This window comes from Mobula hypostoma, chromosome 10 (assembly GCF_963921235.1).
Source record: "Mobula hypostoma chromosome 10, sMobHyp1.1, whole genome shotgun sequence".
Lineage (NCBI taxonomy): Eukaryota > Metazoa > Chordata > Chondrichthyes > Myliobatiformes > Myliobatidae > Mobula > Mobula hypostoma.
This window is the reverse complement of record NC_086106.1, coordinates 15,814,672-15,833,876: the sequence shown is the minus strand read 5'-3', so window position 1 is coordinate 15,833,876 and position 19,205 is coordinate 15,814,672. Positions and strand designations below refer to the sequence as shown.

Sequence of the window (19,205 nt, the reverse complement as noted above, 5' to 3'; positions counted from 1 at the left end):
AGAATTGCCATTCCCCTAGTGAGCTCAACCACAAGCCATGTTATAGGCGTTCTACAAACCCTCTCTTGGGGTACGGCACGAACCTGATTTTTCCAATCGATCTGCACGTTGAAATCCCCCATGGTGATCACAAGATTGTCCTTTTTACATGCTTCTTCTATTTTCCATTGTAATTTGCAGCCCAAATCCTGGCTACTGTTTCGAGGCCTGTATATAACATCCGTCAGGGTTTTTTTTCACCTGCAGTTTTTAACTCTACCCACAAAAAAATCTAAGTTTTCCTATCCTATATCACCTCTTTCTATGGCTTTGATTTCATTTTTACCAACAGCGTTACCCCACCTCTCTGTCTAACTGCCTGTCCTTTCAATACAATGTGTAATCTTGGATGTTAAGCTCCCAACTATGATCTCGTTCAGCTCTGACTCAGTGATGCCCACAACATTATACCTGCCGATTTCCAACTGCGCTGCAAGATCATTTACCTTATACTGTATACTGCATGCATTTTAATATAACACTTTCAGTTGTGTATTTATTGCCCTTTTTGATTTTGGCCCCCAGTTACACCTTAACTCATCCCACTGACTGCAATTTTGTCCTATCATCTGCCTGCCTTCCCTCACAGTCTCACTACACATTGCATCTGCCTCATCCTCAGCCCTAAAACTCTGGTTCCCATTGTCCTGCAAAATTAGTTTAAACCCTCCCCTTCAGCTCTAGCAAACCTGCGCACAAGGACATTGGTCCCCCTTGGGATGAAGTGCAACTCGTCTTTTTGTACAGGTCATACCTACCCTAGGAGAAATTCCATTGCTCCAGAAATCTGAAACCCTGCCCCCTGTACCAATTCTTAGGCCACACATTCATCTGTCCAGTCTTATTCTTATCCTCAATGGTGCGTGGCACAGACAGCAATATAGAGATTACTACTCAGGGGGACCTGTTTTTCAACTTTCTGCCTAACTTCCTATATCTCTTTTCAGAATCTCCTCCTTTTTCCTACCTATGTCGTCGGAACCAGTTGTTCACCCTTGCCCTTTAGAACGTCATGGACCCTATCTGAGATATCCCTGACCTTGACACCTTAGAGGCAACATACCATCTGGGTGTGTCTTCCACGTCCACAGAACTTGCTTTCCGCTCCTATAATTATGGAATCCCCCATCACTACTGCACTCTTCTTGTCTTCCTTCCCTTCTGAGCCACAGAGGCAGACTCAGTGCCAGAGACCTGGTCACTGCTGTTTCCCCTGGTAGGTCATTCCCACCCCCCACAACAGTATCCAATGCTGTAAACTTACTATTGAGGAGTATGGCCACAGAGGAACTCTGCACTGGCTGCCTATTCCCTTCCCCTCTCCTGACAGTCACCCGGGTACCTTTCTCCTGCAACTTAATGGTGACTACATCCCTGTAGTTCCTATCTATCACCTCCTCATTTTCCAGTATAAGCCGAAGGTCGTTCAGCTGCATCTCCAGTTCCTTAACTATTTGGTATTTACAGTTTCCCTCACGTGAACGCTCAACCTGCACGACGGCTGTTGGTCAATAACGCTTATGATTTGGAAAATAAATTTCCCAATACTGTCATTTTCATTATGGGGGACTTTAACCATTGCAACATGAAACAAGATCTGCCCAAATACCACCATATGCATTAGCTGCCCTGCCCGTGAAGACAGAACTTTGGACCACTTCTACACCAACATTAAAGGGCATTCCGCCATTTTTCCCAGGCACCCCTTGGCAATTCTGATCATGCTTGTTCCCAGCTATAAACGCAAATTGAAACCGTCTAAACCAACCAGGACCATCAGACATCGATGGACTCCTATGGCTATTGGAATGTTGCTTAGGCTGCACGGATTGGTAAGCCATGGAAGGCTGGTGTAGCAGTTTAGATGAATATGCTGACAGTGTAACATCGTACATATCTTTCTGTGAAAATATGTGTCTTCCTAAAAAGATCACTGTGAGGTTTAACAACGACACCAAGGAGTTGAGGACTCTCAGATCTGCAAAGGATCATGCCTACAGGTCTGGAAACTGAGAGGAATAAAGCTCTGCAAAATGGCGATTCAATGAAGCTCTGAAAATGGCAAAGCCACTCACAAGGATTGGCTAGAAAGAGACGTCAACAACAATGGCCAGGCAGTCTGGAGTTCCCTGCAAAGTCTTACCAACTTCAAACAGAACTGGTACCAAGTCTCTCCCCCCACCCCCCACCTTGGCCAATCAGCTCAATCAATTTTATTGCTGGTTTGATAAAGACAATCAGCATCTCTTCTCACTTCCTCTGACCGTGATATGCTGAGCACCTACTACCTTCCTTTCACAACCACTCCAATATCACTATCCCCCCTTCACCCCAGCCGCATTCACTTTCTTCAGCCTCCTCCCCCTCTTACCCCTCCTTCCATCCCACCCTATACTTCCTGTGAATCAAGAAGACGTTTGCAAACTGTTTGGAAAACACAACATCAGGAAAGCTGCAGGCCCTGATGGTGTCTCTAAGGCACTATGTGGAGTAGCTAGCACTCGTCATTGAGATATTTAATAATTTCCTGCAATTATGCAGGGTTCTGGACTGTTTTAAAGTTGCTACAGTCATTCCAGTTCCCAAGAAAGACAAGATCACTGGACTTAATGATTATAGGCCAGTCACTCTGACTTTAGTAGTATGAAAACCTTTGTCTGTTGATGACCTAACAATTCTGTCACTGATCCTCTTCTTGACCTGCTATAGCTTGCTTATAGAGCAAATCTCTCAGTTGAGGATACAACTTTTTTTTAAACAGTTAACTTGTGCCTTCATTACAATCTTTAACCTTTGAACTCTCCAACACCTAGCCGATGATCTTGTTTGTGAATTTTAGCTCTGGCTTCAAAACTATTGTTCTGGATTTGCTCCACAGCAAGCTACCCCAACTAGCTGTAACTTACAGTATCTGTCAATGGATTACCAACTTCCTGACAGGAGGAAACAGTACATAAGGCTGGGCTCCTACTTGTTCGATCCAATGTCTTATAAGCACAGGCTCTCCCCAGGGCTGTGTTCTTTCACTTTATACAAGTGACAGTACCTCCACAGACAAATCCATTAAAATCCTAAAGTTTGTGGATGACACGAGTGCAGTTAGTCTCATCTCATCTCTAATAATGATGTGACCTGCTTCCAAAGGGAGCATGGTGTGCTCGTAACAACTTGGAGCTTAATGCTATCAAGACAGTGGAAATGAGGATTGACTTTCACCAACAATACCCTACCTGCACCCCCACCCCCCTGGAAATTAATAGTCAGTGTGTCTGTGGTTGAGTCATTCAAATTCCTGGGTCTACCATTACTAATACATTGAAGCAGGTCTAGCACTTTATGCTTACACCAGGAAAGCCCAGGAGAAATTGCTCTTTTTACACCAGCTTAGGAAACTTAACATCTCAGGACATATTCTGATGAATTTTTACTCAGCCAGAATTGAGTGTTGTGACCATCTCTATCACCGTTTAGTTTCCTTTTGCCGCCACTCTCTTCAAGTCCAGGTACCAGAGAGTGTCCACTCATTGAAGAAGATCATTAGCTGTCAGCTACCAACATTAAAAGACCTGTTCATCGCCAGAGCGAAGAAAAGAGCTTGAAAAATTACTGCTGACTCCACCCACCCTAGCAGTCACCAAATTGCCATTAGGGAGACACTACAAGTCCATCACCACTGGCACTACACATCATTTCCAAAGTTTCTTCCCTGTAGCTATCCATTTTCTCAATAAATCTCACTCAGGTGTAATGCCCTAAATATCCCTTCACAATATCTATTAAAGGGTCTTTCCATCTCTCCTTATTCTGTTGATAATTACTTATAGTCTGTTCATATGTTCACATTTATTTAAGTTTGATTATTGACATTTGCGCATGTGACCGTTATGCTAATTGTCGATTGCTCAGGGCTGTTTGCACTATTATCTTGTGAATCATTGGTTGCTATTGTGTTGTCTGTAATGGTATTGTCTTGTGTTTTATGCTTGGCACCAAACCACAATCAATTCTGGTATGTTTCATATACAGTACTTACAATAAAGTAATTCTGATTCTGATTAATAAGGAGCAGCAGCTTGATGTACCTCAGGTGTAGTTATCAGGGAGACGAGGTCTCCAAGAGTTCCCTGTCTCACACAAAGAACATACCAATACTCCTGGATCTATTCTTACGCACTAGCTATGTACTAGCAGAAGGAAAAAGCTTACTAGAAACTTTCTTATTTACTTACTTAGACCCTGCATCTGTGCTTGGCCAAGCCTGTTGAGCCAAAGCTTGACCACTCTAATATGGCCCGCTCCAACAATAGCCACTCCACCAATACAGCCTTTCTTTTTATTGGCCCAGAGCCAAAAGCACCGGAGCTCTTTTTAAACCACGTGCTGTGTCACCAATGAACGACCTCTTGTACTGATTGTAGCCCGCCGATGAAGCAATCTTATTGACACTGCCAATTTGCATGTGGTTCAGGTAGTAATCCAGAGATTATTGTTTTTTTTCATTATTGCTTTTTAATTTAGTCCCTAGCTGCTCATAATTCTCTCAGCAGAACCTCTTTGCTTGTTTATCTACATAATTGATACCCAAATGGACCACAGAACTGGATCTTTTCCCTCCCACTCCAAATTCCTCTGCAGGTCAGATGACATGTACTAAACCCAGGCACAACCTGAAGGACATGGGACTTTGAGGGGACATAACAGGACTGATATCAATCTGCTTTGAGCAAGGAAACACAGTTTCAAGATAAGGGGCTAGTTATTTGAAACTGAAGCATGAAGAAACTTAACACAGAGGGCAATGAATCTCTGAAAATTCCACCCCACCCCCACAGGGTTGTGGGGGCTAGATCATAGATGTACTTAAAGTGGAGGTTGATACATTTTTGAAAAAATAAGGAATTCAGGCCTATTGGAATCTGGCACAGAGCAGGAGTTGAGGTCTGGGGTAGATCAGTCATGACCTGAGTGGGACTAAATGGGAGAATGGATCAGCTCATGATAAAATGGCGGAGCAGACTCGATGGGCCGAATAGCCGACTTCTGCTCCTTTGTCTTATGGTCTTATGATCACATTAAGCGGCAGAACCACATGTCCTACCCTTGCTTCTAGCTTCCAATAATTTTGTGTGTATGTAAAAGACAACATTTGTCCGCTAAAAAGGGCTCACTATAAGACAACTGCACACAGATTATTTTTTCTGATCACTTCAGCCAGAGAAAACTAAACCTGCCTGTTCCAAAAGTATGACTTGTCCTCTTAAATACGCTTCCCTTCTCTTCAAAACTGAGAACACCTGATCCATTTACTTCAGATTCAGATAAGTTTATTGTTATATACACCAAGGTGTAACACTTAATGCCAGATATTGCAGAGAGAACATTGGTCCTTCTTGATGAAAAGCAGCAAATTAATAACACGGGGAAGAAGCGACGTGCACAGTGCTACGTTCTGATCTTCAGCCCATGAACTATTGTGGGGAAGAGTTACTTTCTTCAATGAAAAGTGATATTATCTTGTTCATATATTGTGTCAGTTTTAATGCAAAATACAGTAGATTTTGGATTTGGCATTGTGCTAAACACAGCAAATTTCAAAGTTCAAATCACAAGTAAATTTATACTATCCTGAAATTCATTTTCTTGCAGGCGTTCACAGTAGAACATAGAAATACAACAGAATCAATAAAAAACTACACACAAAAACTGACAATCAAAGAACAAAATAAGAGAATCTGAACAAATACAAAAAAAAAGAATAAAAAATAAATAAATAAACAAACAAATAAATGCACCAAACACCTGGAGTCAAATTCCTTGCCATTTATAATTTATAGGATGAAATCCCATGTAGAACTATTCAATATTTTTATTTCCTTCTACAACTTTGTGAGGTTTAACTTCAGTAACTGATACCGGATAAAAATGCAAACAACAGGAATTCTGCAGATGCTGGAAATTCAAGCAACACACATCAAAGTTGCTGGTGAACGCAGCAGGCCAGGCAGCATCTTTAGGAAGAGGTGCAGTCGACGTTTCAGGCCGAGACCCTTCGTCAGGACTAACTGAAGGAAGAGTTAGTAAGAGATTTGAAAGTGGGAGGGGGGAGTTGTACAACCACGGAGCCATGCATCATACAAAAAGCTTCTAAAAATAAACATCAAACCGCCAGCAAGAAAAGAAAATATACCAAAAAATTTACAATTAGATCGTGGAAAAAATCTATCAATTAGCTCAAATGATAATAACGAGCAAATTAGCCCCATCTTTTCTCAAAATCAAATAAAGTTTCAAAGGTTCGATTTCTAATTTTCTCCAAACTAAGACATAGCATCACTTGAGAGAACCATTGTGACAAAGTGGGAGCTGATGTATCCTTCCACTTCAACAAAATGGTCCTCCTAGCTATCAATGTAACAAATGCAATAACATGTTGGTCAGACACAGAAATACCACGTTAGTCCTGATGAAGGGTCTCGGCCTGAAACGTCGACTGCACCTCTTCCTACAGATGCTGCCCGGCCTGCTGCGTTCACCAGCAACTTTGATGTGTGTTGCCGGATAAAAATGCAACTTTGATGTGTGTTGCCGGATAAAAATGCATGGGTTCCATTCCAGTTTCATTACCTTTTCCAAATCTGGTTCCCGCAGGGCGAGGGCAAGTTCGTTGTTGTCAATGCATGAGGCGGCTGCAACGTCCAACGGAGTAGAACCTCGCATTCCTGAGTGGAATCAATTAAACAAGTCAGCAAGCAGGCTAGTTCCTCTGAGGATAATAAAGAAAATCAACTTTAATGAATATTGTGCTTCGAATGAAACTAAGCAATGCATAAATTACTATAACATTTATAAATTATAACAGCAAACATAATTAATTACATGTTCTGTAGCTTTTAATGCTCAGCTCACAAACCTCACAACTGCACAGGAAAGCAACTTGTTATGTTCATTATCTGCCACCTTCAAATTTTGCCCTATGCTTCCATAACCAGAATTGAAATAAATGAATTAAGTGACGACATTGGGTTTCCCTGCTGGTGGAACACGGACATTCTTTCACTGACTGTGAAGGACAATTGTAATGTGTTTATATTTAAGTCTTTGGTCACTGGCAAAGTTGATAGTGTAGATACAATGATGTAGGTTTTGTTTGCTATCATTATACACTCAGTGGATGCTTTATTAGACACTGCCTGTACCTAATAAAAGTGGCCACTGAGTGTACATTTGTGGTCTTCTGCTGCTGTAGCGCATCCACTTCAAGGTTCAATGTGTTGTGCATTCAGAAACGTTCTTCTGCACACTGCTGTTGTAAGGCGTGGTTACTTGAGTTACTGTCACCTTCCTATCAGCTTGAACCAGTCTCACCAATCTCCTCCGATCTTTCTCATTAACAAGGCATTTTCACCCACAGAATTGCAACTCACTAGATGATTTTTGTTTCTCATACCATTGTTTGTAAACTCTTTGCATAAACATTCTAGGAAATCAGCAGTTTCTGAGATACTCAAACCACTCTGTCTGGCACCAACAGTCATTCCAGGGTCAAAGTCACTTAGATCACATTTCTTCCCCATTCTGATGTTTGGTCTGAACAACAACTGAACCTCTTGACCATGTCTGCATACTTTTATGCAAAGAGTTGCTGCCACATGATTGGCTGATTAGATATTTGCATTAAGGAGCAGGTATACAGGTGTACCTAATAAAGTGGCCTCTGGGTGTTTAATGAAAATCACAATTTTTATAGTTTGCAAACGCTAGCCAAATGCTGGTATTCACAATGTACCATCACAGGATGATTCTCCAAATGCTTGAAAACCCTGTCTCCAGGAATCCTCTCCAATAGTTTGCCCACCTCTGACTCGCTGGTCTATAATTTTGGGATGAAACTTATTACCTATCTTGAACAAAGGAGTAACATTTACCACCCTGTTGTCTTCTGGTACTACTCCTGTGGCCAGTGAGGATGCAAAGATGAGCGCCAAAAGCACAGAAATCTCTTCCCATCGCTTACCTATAGTAACTTAGGCTACATCCCGTCTGGCCCTGGGGTCAATATCACTCTACTTGAGAGGGAGACCTGCAGATACAATGCTCCCGTCTGATAATCTTTTAAGTTTACATACAAAATAGGAGCAAAGATTTGTACATCAAGTTTCAAGTTCAAGTTTATTATAGCTGCATACTGCCATACACCTATAAATACCATGAAAATTAGCTTTTTGCAGCAGCAGCAAAGTTTCTCTGTACATTACAGACATAACAAACGTAAGTTAGCATTGACATAAATTATATAAAACTTACACAACTATATTAACTAAAATAGATATAATGACATTAATGCAAATTGAGAAAAAAATGTATAGTCTGAGGTTTTACACATCGGTTCAAGAACCCAATGGCAGAATCAGAATCCTTTATTATCGCCAAGTATGTGGACACATACAGGGAATTTGATGCCGGTTTCCCTGAGTTTTTGCTGTACAGAATCAAAAAGCAAACAAAACAATAGTGCAAATAATCGTGAACTATATACAATGAGGTATACCTGTGTATGTACAGGTGGACTTGGTTTATAATAGACAAAATTCAAGTGTTCATAAGACTTATGGCATACAGAAAGAAACTGTTCTTGTACCTATTTGTCCTGGCATACAGTGATCTAAAGCACCTACCAGAAGGAAGGCGTTGGAACAGGTGATGTCCAGGGTGTGATGAGTCTACAATGATGCTGCTTGCTCGCTTCCTGACTCTAGATGTATATAAGTCCTGGATCGAGGGCAGCTTCACACCAATAATCCTTTCCGCAGCCCTGACCTTTCTTTGGAGTCTATTCTTGTCTTGTTTGGTAGCTGATCCAAACCAGACAGTGATGGTCGAACAGAGAACAGACTGGATTATTCCTGAATAGAATTGAATCAGCAGCTCCTGAGGCAGGTTGTACTTCCTGAGTTGACGCAGGAAATACAGTGAGGAAGAAGCTGTTGTTGAACCTTGAGGTGTGGGTCTTCAGGCTCCTGTACCTCCTGCCCGAAGGTAGCAATGAGAAGAGATTATGATCTGGATCTTTAATGTTGATATCACCTTCCTGAAGACAACATCTCTTGATGATGTCCTTGATGGCTGGGAGAACTGCACCCATGATAAATCTGACTAAGTTAATTACTCACTGTCGCCCCTTGTACTCCTGTGCGTTGGAATTTCTATACCAGGCCATGATGCAGTCAGAATTCTTTCCGCTGTGCATCCAGAACTTTGTCAAACTCATCAATGACATGCTGAATCTCCGTTAACTTCTAAGGAAGTAAAGACGCTGGTATGTCTACTTCATGGTTGCAACTATGTGTTGGGCCCAGAATAGGTCCTCTGAGATGCTCACACCCAGGATCTTGAAGATGCTCGCCCTTCCTACTGCAGATGCTTAAAGGAGCACAGTGCGTGTTTGTCTGAATTTCCCTTTCTGAAGTCTACAACTACTTCCTTGACATTGCTGATCTTGAGTGCAAGGATGTTGTTATGACGCCAACCAGCTGACCTATCTCACTACCAAAGGCCTCCTTGTCACCATCTGTGATTCTGCCAACAAACCGTAGTGTTATCACCTCACACAAACCTGAGCTGCATCTGTGTTGATGTTCAGTGAGGAGGAGATGAGGTTTTCAATCTATGATGAGCGAGGAGGGTGAGGATCCAATTGCAGAAAGAGGCCCAGAGGTGTAGCTGTTGGAATCCGATGACTTCCAGCCTACTCTACCAGTTAGTAAGATCAGGATTGTAGTCTGAGCCCTGTGCATTGAACTATCAACCTCTACATTTTCATCTTTGCACTCTTGCTCCTTATGTTTCTATCTGCCTCAGCCTTAAACATATTTGAGTAATTTTCTTCCTTTGTTCTTTGAGGAAGAGAATAGACCCACCTCAGTTGCCCTAAATCAGCAAAGCATATTTTTTACAAAATGACCCCTACTTCCAGATCTTTCCCAGAAGAGAAAATATTCTCAGCAGATCTGTCTATTCAGCACCCTCATGACCTTTGTTTTATCCATTTTCTTCTCATTTTTCTATGCTCTGGGGGATGCAATCCCTGTCTGCCCAACCATAACCACAGGGGGGATCTTATTGAAATGTATAAAATTCTAAAGGGATTGGACAGGCTAGATGCAGGAAGATTGTTCCTGATGTTGGGGAAGTTTAGAACCAGGGGTCACAGTTTAAGGATAAAGGAGAAGCCTTTTAGGACCGAGATGAGGAAAAACTTCTTCACACAGTGAGTGGTGAGTCTGTGGAATTATCTGCCACAGGAAACAGATGAGGCCAGTTCATTGGCTATATTTAAGAGGGAATTAGATATGGCCCTTGTGGCTAAAGGGATCGGGGGTATGGAGGGAAGGCAGGTACAGGGTTCTGAGTTGGATGATCAGCCATGATCATACTGAATGGTGGTGCAGGCTCGAAAGGCTGAATGGCCTACTCCTGCACCTATTTTCTATGTTTCTATAAAGGTGACCCACACACCCATCCATTTCAGGCATCAGTGAGTAAATCTTCCCTGAATTGAGTCAGGGAGAGAGAGAACATGGACAGGAGTGCTAATTCTCAAAACTCATCTCAATTGATAATAAACAGCTAAAGGCAAATGGGCTCTCATCATTTCTAAACACATTTATGCTCTTTGCAGATACATTTCTCTGGAATAGATCTCTGGAATTCATTCCCCCGAAGGCTGTGGAGACCAGATCACTGGAGGTATTGGGAAAAAAAAGAATGATCATTGGAATTTAAGGCTACAAGGAAAAGAAAATTGAGGCCTGGGATAGATCAGGCATGACTGCATTAAAGGGCTAGGCAGGTTGGAGCAGCTAGGTCTTACCCTGGCGACATGTGTGCCAAGCATCTGCACTCTGTCTGCTATAACTTTCTGGAGCACCTGGTTGCCAACCATTTTAATTCCCCTTCTCATTTCCAAACCATCCTGTCTGTCCTCAGCCACCCACCATTGGCAGGGTGATGTTAAATGCAAACTAGAGAAACAATACTTCATATTCGCGCAGGTGGTCTCCAACTTGATGGTATAAACACTGAATTCTTCAATTTCATGCAAACTGCTACCTGCTACAAGTGCTACACCTGCTCCTACACCTCCTCCCTCACTACCATTCAGGGTCTTAAGCAGTCCTTCCAGGTGAGGCAACACTTCACCTGTGAGTCTGTTGGGGTTATTTACTGTGTTCAGCGCTCCTGGTGTGGCCTCCTGAATATTGGTGAGACCCAACGCAGAGTGGGAGACTGTTTCACCGAGCACCTACGTTCCTTCCGCCAGAACAAGCGGGATCTCCCAGTGGCCACCCATTTTAATTCCACTTCCCATTCCCATTCCGACATGTCCATCCATGGCCTCCTCCACTGTCAGGATGAGGCCACACTTAGATTGGAGGAACAACACCTTATATTCCATTTGGGCAGCCTCCAAGTTAATGGCATGAAAATCAATTTCTCAAAATTCCAGTAATGTTCCCCACCATCACCCTTCTCCATTTCCCATACCCTTTTCCCTCTCTCAATTTATCTCCTTGCTCCTCCCTCTGGTGCCCCTCCCCACTTTTTTTTCCATGACCTTCTGTCTCTTTCACCAATCAACTTCCCAGCTTTTTACTTCATCCCTCCCCCTCCAGGTTTCCCCTATCACCTGGTGTTTCTCTCTCCCCTTCCCCCACCTTTTCCTCAGCTTTTTTTCTCCAATTCTCCCAACGGGTTTTGGCCCAAAACATCTACTGAACATTTTTCCATAGATGCGCTTGGCCTGCTGAGTTCCTCCAGCATTTTGTGTTTGTTGCTTGGATTTCCAGCATCTGCAGATTTTCTCTTGTTTCTGCTATCTCTCTTGTTGGCTGTAACTTACATAAATGATTTGGATGTGAATGTACAAGGCTTTGTTCGTCAGTCTGTGAATGATATTAAAATAGGTTGGTATGAAAAGTTACGGGTGGTTTCTTGATTAGTGGGATGAGGATTGGCAAATGACTTTCACTCCAAATAAGTGTGCTGAATTGCATTTTGGGAGATCAAACCAGGGTAGGATTTATATAGTGAATGGTAGGGCCTGGGAAGGGTTATGGAGCAGAGAAACCTAGGAATGCAAGAGCGTAGTTGGCCAAAAACAGTTTCACAGTTAGAGTTGTCAACAAGACATTTGACATGCTGACCTCCATCGGTCAGAGCATGAAGTGTAGGAGTTAGAAAGTTATGTTGCGATTATATAAGTAATTGGTGTGGCCATTTGGAGTGTTGTGTACAATGTTGGCAGCACTTTTATAGGAAAGATGTTATTAAACTAGAAAGAGTACAGAAAAGATTTACCATGAGGTTGCCTGGACTTGGTGGGTTGAGTTACAAAGAGAGGTTACGTAGACTGGGACTTAATTTCCTGAAACATAGGAGACCTGATAGAGGTCTATAAGATCATGAGAGGCAGAGTTAGGATGAAAGCACATCGTTTTTTCCCAGGGAGGGGTAGGTACAAGAGTTTAAGATCAGAATGGAGAGATTCCAAAGGTACATCAGGGGCAGCTTCTTCATGCAAAGGATAGTGCATATTTGGAATTACCAGAAATAGTGGTTGAGGCTATCAATATTTAAAAGCCATCTAGAGAAGAAAAATGATGGGAGAGACTTAGAGGACTCCAAATGTGGGCTTGCTGGGAACGCAGTCAGTATAGATAAGTCGGGATGAAGAACCTGTTTCCATGCTGTGTGACTCTATGACTGACCCCTTTATCACTTCCTCCCACACCCACCCTAGCTCTCTTCACCCTGTTTCTTTCCTCTTCTCCACCCACTCTATCTACCTATCACCTATATACCCTTCCCACAATTATTCCCTCATCCAACTGTCCCACATGCCTACCCCACCTCCCTTATTTGGTTCCATGTTCTGCCAGATTCCATAATCTGTTGCCACCACCTATCACCTCCCAACCTGTATCTGTTATCACCTCTCTGCACCTGGATCGACCTATTATTTACAGCTCTTGCCACCCTGTCCCTTCACCTTTTTATACTGCCTTTCTTCCAACTAGTTTACAGTCTAAGTGATAGAGGTAGATAAAAACGTGTCTTCAGGGTGCAGCAAACAATTATCTGGAAGACACAATAAAATTCTGGAGGAACTCGGCAGATTAGGCAGATACAGTCAGCATTTCGGGTCTTGGCCCTAAATGTCAAATATTTCTTCCTCTCAGTAGATGCCGTCTGCCCTGCTGATTTCCTGCAGCATTTTTTTTTTGCATGTTACTCTGGATTTCCAGTATCTGCAGAAGCTCTTGTGCTTCTAATCTGCTGGAAGAACCCAGCGTGTCAGGCAGATGAGTTTCAACTAGAAACGTTGATTGTGTATTTCCGCCCCAGCATGACCCACTAAATTCCTCCAGCAATTTGCTTATTGTTCCAAACTCCTGCACCTGCAGCCTCTTGTGTCTCTATTTTCTTGCGCTCTGTAACTTCTGCCCTTTCACTTGTGGTTTGATTAGCAGCTTTCCGAATGTCAAGTTAAAATGTTTCAAGTTCAAGTTCCACTCTGCAAAGATCTGACCCTTTGCTATGGCTTGGACTGCACTGGAGATCTAAGCTGGCATTCCAGTGTAGTTTAAGCAATACCAAGGGGACAGCATTATCACCTTTTGAATGAGATGGTTTAACCAGATCCCATGGCACAACTTCAAACATGGGAAAAGAATAACTCCCCTGTGCCCTGTGCCTGATAATTACCTCCTAAACAACATCACTAAAATAGATCATCTGATTATTATTTTTATTTATGGAAGCTTGCAGTGTGCATTTCTAGTATTTCATTGCCTGTAGAGTATTTGTGATGTCCTCAGATGGTAAAAGACATGATACTAGTGCACGGTTGATACTGTGAAAATCTAAAGCTTATATAATTTTCTTTTACAGCAGTTCACAAATACACACACAATGACACATCCTAATAGACAAAATGAAGAGCAATTGCTGCTGGCATTTTACATGGAGGTGCCTTATGTTTTATAATATATCTGCAGATTTTACCACGTCACATATTGTGATGTAAGTTGAGGTTTGATACTTTTGTTGCTGTTCTTTTTTGAGAGGGAAGGGGTTGGGGATTTGGGGTTTTGATGTTCTAGCTGCCGTTTTCCATGTGGGTGATCTGTTAGTTTTTTTGTACAAGGGATGGGGTGGAGGGATTGGGGTTTGCAAGTTTTGATTCTATTTCTTTTTGTGTGTGTGTGTGTGGGGGGGGTGGTTGATGTCTTCCTTTTCAACAACTCTCATGGTTTTTCTGTATTTCATGGCTATCTGGAGAAGACAAATATCAGAGTTGTATTGTACATGCATAACTTGACAATAAAATTAGCCTTTGAACCTTTGAACTTTGAACCTTTGAAATTATTTACTATAAAACAATTGTTACAATTTTTCATTAGAACCTGCTCTGGTGTCAAAATCGCCCAGAAGGAATATGTCAGGTCACAATTAGAATCAAAAATCTATATGATATTTTCAATGCATCAGGCAAACAGTAAAACTGAATTACTGTTTTTCATACTATGATGTTAGTATTCTCTGAAATTAAGTTCCATTGATCTGACTGAAACTGAGCACAATGTAGCCAGTCACGTGGAATAAATGTATTTCAGGATTTCATCTCTTAATTACACCAATTACACTTCTGACAGATGGCTAATTCAATGGTTTCAATTGAAAGCTTTTAGAATTTAAGAGCGACCTTCATTTCATGAAGGGAACCAATTAAAAGCTTTTAAGAAAAGTAGCATCATCAGTGTTAGACCATCACTGATACAATGTTACCCTGGCAACAGGCACTTTACATCAAGAGCTAACAGGCACCAGCTGAAAAAGCTTTAAGTATTTAAATACAGAATGGAATGCCAAAATCCTGCACCCTTTTCAGGCAGTTACACTCTAGAAGCATTCATCCAAAAGCTTTTACTTGAAAGAAATTATGTTAGTCATCCATCATCAATCCTTTTATCTAAAACCTTTTGAATGTGTTCTAAAAGGGTTTTAGAAATGCTTGCCAGAATTTAAAAGCTTTTCAATTAGCCATCAGTCATGAACTCTGAGATAAGATGTTTAAAGCTTCTCCTCACGGATACGCTGATGTATTTCCAAAATGGCAGCTTGTAACAGTGGCAGCAATAGATCAGCTGCTCAAATAGACAAACCAAAGCGATCAAGCAACTGGACTGAGGTTGAAACAAGTGTTCTGATACGTATATGGAATGAGTATTTATCAGATCTTCGAACAGCCAAGAGAAATGCTAAAGTATATGAAAAGATAGCTGAAGAATTTTATGAAGCCACTGGGATAAACCGTGATAAAGATCAAATAAGAACTAAAGTTACTAATCTAACCTTTCAGTACAGGTAAGCATTATAATCGTACTGTAAAGTGTATTAAACCTGAGGTATTGCTTTCTATGAGAATTATTTTCTGTATTATATTGGTACTGCTCATCAATTCTAAGAATAATCAATATCTCTGGAAAATGGGAACATCTCCTTTATTGTTAGAGCAGCTACAAAACGTGGAAATTTTACTGAGTGTTTAATGTAAGAATTTAGAAAGCAACTGCCTGGATTTTGCAGACTAATGATGGTGAAACTTGCAGCAAACCAAGTCATTTCTCTGCAAAACTGATGGTAACATTTGGAATTCCGTGTATCTGTGTTCAAAATCCAAGCAGAAAGAGCCATCAAACTGCCTACCAGCATTGGAGTCACTAGGGTGTTCAATGAGGAACATCACTTACAATAAGAACTTGCCTGGACAGAATGCATCAGAGATATTTTCTCATTGATTTTAATGGAAATAAATGATTTAAGACTTAGAACTACTCTTTCAAATCTTGCCATTTTTTCTACATATAAATCTCTACCAGCTTGCTAATTTAAATTATTTGAAGTGGTGAAGGTGTTTGAAACTGGAAGTGTTGTAAATATTTTAGTTTTTTTCCCCAAGTATTTTTTTTTAATCTTTCATCTCATTTAAAGATGTTTACATTTTAAAACCATTTTACATGTTTCAGAAGTATTCAGAAAGGGAATGTTTTTAAAATGTTTTCGGTGTTTTAACAAACTGAATCTGGAGCACGACTTTGCTGATTAAACAAAGCTAGTTTTGATAACCTCTTTATAGCTTCAGCTTCTTAATGTACAAGACCTCACAAAGTGAATTTTCCCAGCAGTCTGTACTGGAAGATTTGTTAATTGTAAGGCAGATTTTCCTTGAAGTGTAAGTTAGAATTGTTAAACACAAAATCTCCCCTATTATTCTTAAGTTTTTGGTTTAAAAAACTTAGAGAATACACACACTCAGCGATTCAGGAACCGCTTATTCCCATCTGCCATCCGATTCCTAAATGGACTTAGAAGCTTTGGACACTACCTCACTTTTTATAATATATAGTATTTCTGTTTTTGCACATTTAAAAAATCTATTCAATATACATAATTGATTTACTTGTTTATTATGTTTTATTTATTATTATTATTTTTTTCCCTCTCTGCTAGATTATGTATTGCATTGAATTGCTGTTGCTAAATTAACAAATCTCACGTCACATGCCGGTGATAATAAACTTGATTCTGATAGAAATTCTATGGTATTGCATTAGACTTTCTGTATATTGTAATGAAATTTCATCATAAACTGTGTTATGTTTGTATGCTGGTACCACAGACTCTTGTCCAAGGTCTGTATGCTGTACAGTGCTCACATTAAAATTGTTTGTGCAAACGAGATCCACACACCAAAGCAGCCATTAATCAGGTTTTGTTCTATGTTTGTTACAGGGTGTCAGATTTTACAATGTCTATTACTCATTTATGTTGGTGTTCTTAGTATTCACACCCACCTCACTATTGGTGACCTCGGGCCTTACACATGTCTGACCACTCATGACCCTGCGGTAGCCTCTCCAGTCATCCCCCTTCCACCCAGAACTTGACACAATTATAGACTATCAATTCAAATGCATACAGCTTTTTTGCCACATGTATACAAAAATCAATTTTTCAGTTGCACAGCTTTTGGATTGAAAGACGCTGATCTCGAAACAAACACAAAACAAGGGACAGCAAGCTGCCGTCTGGCTCCTGCAGCCTGCTCCATCCTTTGATATTATCCCAGCTCAATAACAACTGCTCTCTTTTCAAACCCTATCTGTCCAGAAATCTATCTTTGGTAAAACTCTTTCAGTACTGTACAAGTGGATTGTCTAGACTACCGCCTATTACACCGCCAAACACACCTCAATTTCATCTTTTTCTTTTAACACATTACATTGTGGTATAATAAGTTTTCCTGTGAACACTGAGTTTGAAAGGAACAGGAGATGTACATGCATTCCTGATCCCAGGTCTGGCCACAAAACTACCCTCATTGCTGACCTCTGGGGTTCCCCACCCCGACTTCCATCCACAGCAAACTCTGGCCCTTGGCTCACATCATGCACTAAGGAGGAAACCATCAGGATTCTGAAATGCTGCACTTCCTCAGTGACCAGGCCTTTCATAGCTTTCATTCTAGAGAGGGAGAGTCAGTAACTTCCTCTCATAACTAAACTCAATTGGACTTGTAACTTGGAAAATGGGTTTATTATTGTCACATATACTGAGGCACTGTGAAAACCTTTGTTTTGCATGCCTTCCAAGCTTCATTCTAACATATTCTCTCTTTACTCCCTTCCCACCGGGCAGAAGATACAAAAGCCTGAAGGTACAGAGGCTCAGGGACAACTTCTATCCTGCTATTGTAAGACCTTTGAACAGTTCCCTAGTGCAGTAAACTGACCTCTTGACCTCACAAACTACCTTGATATGGCCTTTCACAATATTGTCTGCTCACTCTGCACTTTGTCTGTAATTGTGACACTTTATTCTGCTTTCTGTGATTGCTTTCCCTGTTGGAATGAAATGATCTACATGGATGGTGTACAAAAGCAAGGTGTTCACTGTACCGAGTACATGTGATGATAGTAATCACAATTTAACAAATCCAAATCCTGGATATCTCAGACCAGCCTGTCCTAGTAATTCCCCTACACTCCAAGATCTCTCTGTTTATCAATACTCCCTAGAGTCCCTATAATTTACTGTGTATGCACTATCCTTCTTTACCCTCCAAGACACACAAATTCATATTCATCAGGATTAAATTCCACCTGACGTTGCTCCACCCAAATTTCTAGCTGATCAATGCCAATAAGACTGTTGCCTTAAGACAACTTTTCCTGGTATCTATGAAACCACTAAATTTCATTTGAGATGACGTTAATCAGATCACCTGCCTCAGCCAGTGCGCTTAGAGTGTAACACCCTTGAAGTGAGAAATTTCTTCTTCAGGTCCCTTCTTACTCCTCACCTTAAGGCTCTTGTTCTCTGTTTTCTGACATCTTCACCATGGGGGAAAAACCTCTCCTATTTACTCTATCTCTGCCTCTCACAATTTAGTACACCTCTATTGGTCCGTCCTCAACTGCTGCTCTAAGTAAAAAGAAAGCCAGTCTATCTAATCTCTCCTTGTAGCTAAAGCACCATCAGGTATTCTTTTATTCATACAGCGTTGAACCAGGCCCTTTGGCCGACTTGTTCATGCTGACTACTGCCTGGTGAGCTAATCTCACCTGTCCACTTTTGACTCAGCCTTCTAAACCTTTCCTATCTAGGTGACTTTTAAATGTTGATCATGTTCCATAACACTCCCAGGACCTTAGTACTCACTGTATAAACCCTTTGATATTCTAAAACACAATACCTCACATTTATCTGGATTGAAATTAAGCCAGTGGTTGTGTAGTGGTATCAGCACTGGACTTCGATGTGAATGGTCCCAGTTCAAATCTGGCTGGCTCCTTCCACGCTTTCCATCTGCGCTGGGCTGAGTGTCGAGTTAGTAACTCGGCCTCGTATTAAAAAAAAAACTCAGATAGTATGGAAACGGCAAAATGCTGCCGGATGTGCCACAAGGTGCGAGAAAGAACATCTGGATTAAAAGCTATTTGTCAATCCATAGCCCACGTACCTTAGCTGATCAAAATTCTTCTACACTGTTTACAACACCTATTTCAGTATCAGCTGCAAACTTACTAACCATGTCTTGTACA

General features: G+C 41.2%; 1 protein-coding gene across 8 annotated transcripts in view; it reads right to left on the bottom strand.

Moving 5' to 3' along the window:
• Positions 1-19,205, bottom strand: part of LOC134352669 (ryanodine receptor 1-like) — a 581,514-nt gene that overhangs the window by 296,456 nt on the left and 265,853 nt on the right. For all 8 annotated transcript variants that reach the window (XM_063060038.1, XM_063060039.1, XM_063060041.1 and 5 more), the window contains one exon: positions 6,664-6,758. In XM_063060038.1, coding sequence (XP_062916108.1) covers positions 6,664-6,758 — 95 coding nt within the window. The remainder of the gene's footprint in view (positions 1-6,663; positions 6,759-19,205) is intronic.